Source organism: Chanos chanos, chromosome 1, assembly GCF_902362185.1.
Source record: "Chanos chanos chromosome 1, fChaCha1.1, whole genome shotgun sequence".
NCBI classification, from domain to species: domain Eukaryota; kingdom Metazoa; phylum Chordata; class Actinopteri; order Gonorynchiformes; family Chanidae; genus Chanos; species Chanos chanos.
In genome coordinates, this window is record NC_044495.1 from 14,858,389 (window position 1) to 14,861,953 (window position 3,565).

The following is a 3,565-nucleotide window of genomic DNA, read 5'->3' on the forward strand; positions in this document are numbered from 1 at the left end:
ACGTGTTTCTTTCTATTGAGAGCCAGCAGACCGTTAACAGAGGAGGGTTTTGGCGTGTGCCTTGGTGAGGGAGGTGCCCCGAGAACGCATTAATATAATAAAACGCAGGTACATCTGCTTAGTTTTTTCCTCCAGAGCATCCAGCCCAATTCTTTAAACCCTCCCACAGGCAATTCCACCGGGATCTTCGCTGCGTCTGATTGGATGGGGATCCAGCGACAAGGGGCGAGAACAATAGCACCGTTGCTCTTTAAAAAGAGTGCTGCTATGCCTTGGAGGCGAAAACATTTTCCTAAAGGTTGGTGTCAAGAACTGCGATATACGGTTGGTGTCCTGGTTCCCAGTGTGTCTGTGCCAATCTCCAGCGCCCTGGATCACGTCCAAGTCCACATCCTTCTCCGCAAAGTGCCTTGTTTATATATCAGTCAACATGCCCAAAGGATTCCTGGTGAAAAGGAACAAGAAAGCGACTCACGTTTCCTATCGGATTCGTGCAGACGAAGACGAACAGGAATCGACCCCGGGATGCCAGAGTCAAAACGATGCGTCTCCACCTGTTTCCGTAGCCTCCAGCCCGGACCACGTAGCAGCGTCACCATCCAACGTAGCAGACACGCCGGTATCAATCCAGAGAGCAAATCCTGTGCAGTTTGGCAATCCAGAGACTGTGTACCAAGCTCTGTATAGCCCCACCCGGCCCATCAGCAAAGATCACGAAAGGAGATATTTCGAGAGAAGTTTTAATCTCGGCTCTCCTATTTCCGCGGAATCGTTTCCCACCCCAGCCTCCATAAGCAGTTTGGACCATTTACTGTTCGCTCCGATAGACTTGAAAATCGGTACCAGCAACAGCAACCGGGATGAAAGCACCAGCAGCGCTCCCACTCCGTCTATCAGGAACAGCACCAAAAGGCCTTCCTCCGACAACGAGCGCAAAAGTAGGCAAGGTGCCAAGAAACCTAAAGCGATAAGGAAACTTAACTTCGAAGATGAAGTAACAACATCTCCAGTGCTTGGTCTTAAAATCAAAGAAGGGCCCGTGGATCTTAAGCCAAAGCCACCCTCATCAGGAGGAAACAAGCCACTGGGAGAATTCATTTGCCAGCTTTGTAAGGAAGAGTACACAGATCCGTTCTCCTTGGCTCAGCACAAGTGCTCCAGAATAGTGAGGGTGGAGTATCGATGTCCGGAGTGCGACAAGGTGTTCAGCTGTCCGGCAAACCTAGCCTCCCACAGACGCTGGCACAAACCAAGACCACAGAATACACAGGGATTACCAACCGCACAGGCCACTAAAGCTGACAATACTAAAGTACCGTCTGTCGTGAAGTCTCTTTCTGAAGATATTAAAGATATGAGAGCTGAGCTTTCAAGTGACAGGGACACCCCAAGTCCCGGTTTGTCAGAGTCCGGATCCGAAGACGGTCTGTATGACTGCCAACACTGTGGGAAAAAGTTCAAACGCCAGGCATACCTAAGAAAACACGTTCTAGGACACCACGCTTTGCAGAACCATATTCTTGCAGACGCCTTTCAAAACTCACAGAGAATGGGGAGCCCAGACCACGTATCCTCCTCCACGGAAGACAGCCAAAGTCAGAGTCCCCTGAATCTGAGCCAGGTCGACTGCCTTCTCTGTCCGGTCTGCGGGGAGAATTTCCCCACCAGAGCCAGTCAGGACCGACACCTGCGCCTTTTGCACTCGTCCCAGGTATTCCCCTGCAAGTACTGCCCGGCTACTTTCTACAGCTCCCCGGGTCTCACCAGGCACATCAACAAATGTCACCCTACAGAAAACAGGCAGGTCATTCTGCTCCAAATGCCTGTGCGTCCCGCGTGCTGAAGAAATGTGGAAGCTGGTGGAGAGATTGAACCATACCTCTGTCATGTTAAACAGCGGCCAAATATAGCTACTAGTGAATTCGCTGCCTACAACTCAAAATGATGACAAACATAAGCATCTTCAACAAGCCAGCGTATACAATTGGCACAGATTCATGAAAGAAATGTTCTATTTTGTGAATTCCCATTCAGTTTGTCATGGGAAAAATAATAAGTAGGTGAACTGTATCTATAAAAAGATATTTTTCTAAGACTGATGCACAGGTGATAGCTTGTAGACCTAAGAAATGTTTGACTTGGTAAACTGGAAAAGCCTTCAATTCACTTGCTCGTCAGTACTCATTAGGCTTTAGCTTTAATAGCTTGTGGATTGCAGGGAAGAAAAAGTCTCTTTGTTTGGACGTAATAAAAGTCATTGCATTCCCCTTTAGCATAGCCAGAAATGCCTTTAGAGAAATAGTAGCGTACGTCAGAGCACCCGCTGTGCAACTGCCTTAAAAGAATTCATCTTAATATAATGATTGTTTTGATTTTTGAATGTCCGCACATAATCTATTTACTATCATTATATGTAATTATTGCAATATGTTTAATCGTAATATTTGTATTTATTTATTTATTCATCTATAATTGTTGCCTGTAAATTATTGTGTTGTGCGAATTATTCCGTGTGTCCTAGTGTCACATGTTGTAGCCAAATGTTTTTTGTCATAATTCTGAGTTGTCATGAATGTTGTGAATGGTCTCTAAATGTACAATCTTTTCAGCTCTTCAAAACATAAAGCTCTTATAGATGCAAATCTTTTTTTGTATAAACAGGTTATTTTCTTAAATGTTTGCTACTAGCGCTTCAAATGTATGTTCAAGCCGTGCTGTCTATCTATTGAAATAAAATATTTTCAAAAAGAAACTTCTTTTGCACTTTTACATCTCATCATCGACATAAGATCCACAAGAATTTGATCTCGCCTACTTCCAAACTTTTTCACAACTCGTCAGGACTAAATTATTATTATTATTATTATTATTATTATTATTATTATTATTATTTTAGTGGTAGTAATAGTAGTAATAGTGGCAAAAGCAACAGCAGCAGGTGGAGTAGTAGTAGTAGCACTATTGAACATCATGTGATAAAAATGTCTGATCATGCATTCCTAGAGTTACTGATATCAAATTTGGGAAACTGTTTAAGAATGAACAAGGTATTTACTTCCTCTTTACGATTATATTCTTCAAATACATAAGCTCATTTGCCCTCAGTGATGAAGCACATTTCTTGTTAAAAAGTATAAATGTATAAAGATCAAAAAAGGTTACAAAATGCTCAGTCAAAAATTAAGCCCAATCCGAATAATATCCCTCATGTGATTAAAGCATAGAAAGTGACTTACATGATCTACGATCATTACTGCCTAGAGTGCAGTACATGAAAAGCATCTGTTTACCATTAGCAGATTTCTCTTCACTGTTTGAGCACCGTGAAGTCGGCTGCTTTCAGAGCTGAACTATTGATTATAGATTTGTCATGTCATTCTGAAGTCATCCAGTGAGACCAGGACAAGTGACTCAGGCGTCTGAATCTCAGTCATAAATAAACACTGTATGTGGCAAACTGGAGCTAAGCAGCAAGGTTTTGAACCCTTAATGACCACAGAAACATAAGCAATGTTTTTACCCCCTCAATTTACTGTTAGAAAGCTCACTGGTCACATATCGTTTG

At 43.0% G+C, this 3,565-nt stretch overlaps 1 protein-coding gene across 1 annotated transcript; it reads left to right on the forward strand.

The window, feature by feature from the left end:
* Window positions 1-430: 430 nt before the first annotated feature.
* Window positions 431-1,843, forward strand: insm1b (insulinoma-associated 1b). The gene has a single exon (XM_030788380.1). It carries the CDS (start codon window positions 431-433, stop codon window positions 1,841-1,843), a length of 1,413 nt encoding a protein of 470 aa, XP_030644240.1.
* Window positions 1,844-3,565: the final 1,722 nt, after the last annotated feature.

Excerpts from the sequence above, each read along its gene's own strand:
- insm1b (XM_030788380.1), top strand. The coding sequence starts at position 431 with ATGCCCAAAGGATTCCTGGTGAAAAGGAACAAGAAAGCGACTCACGTT.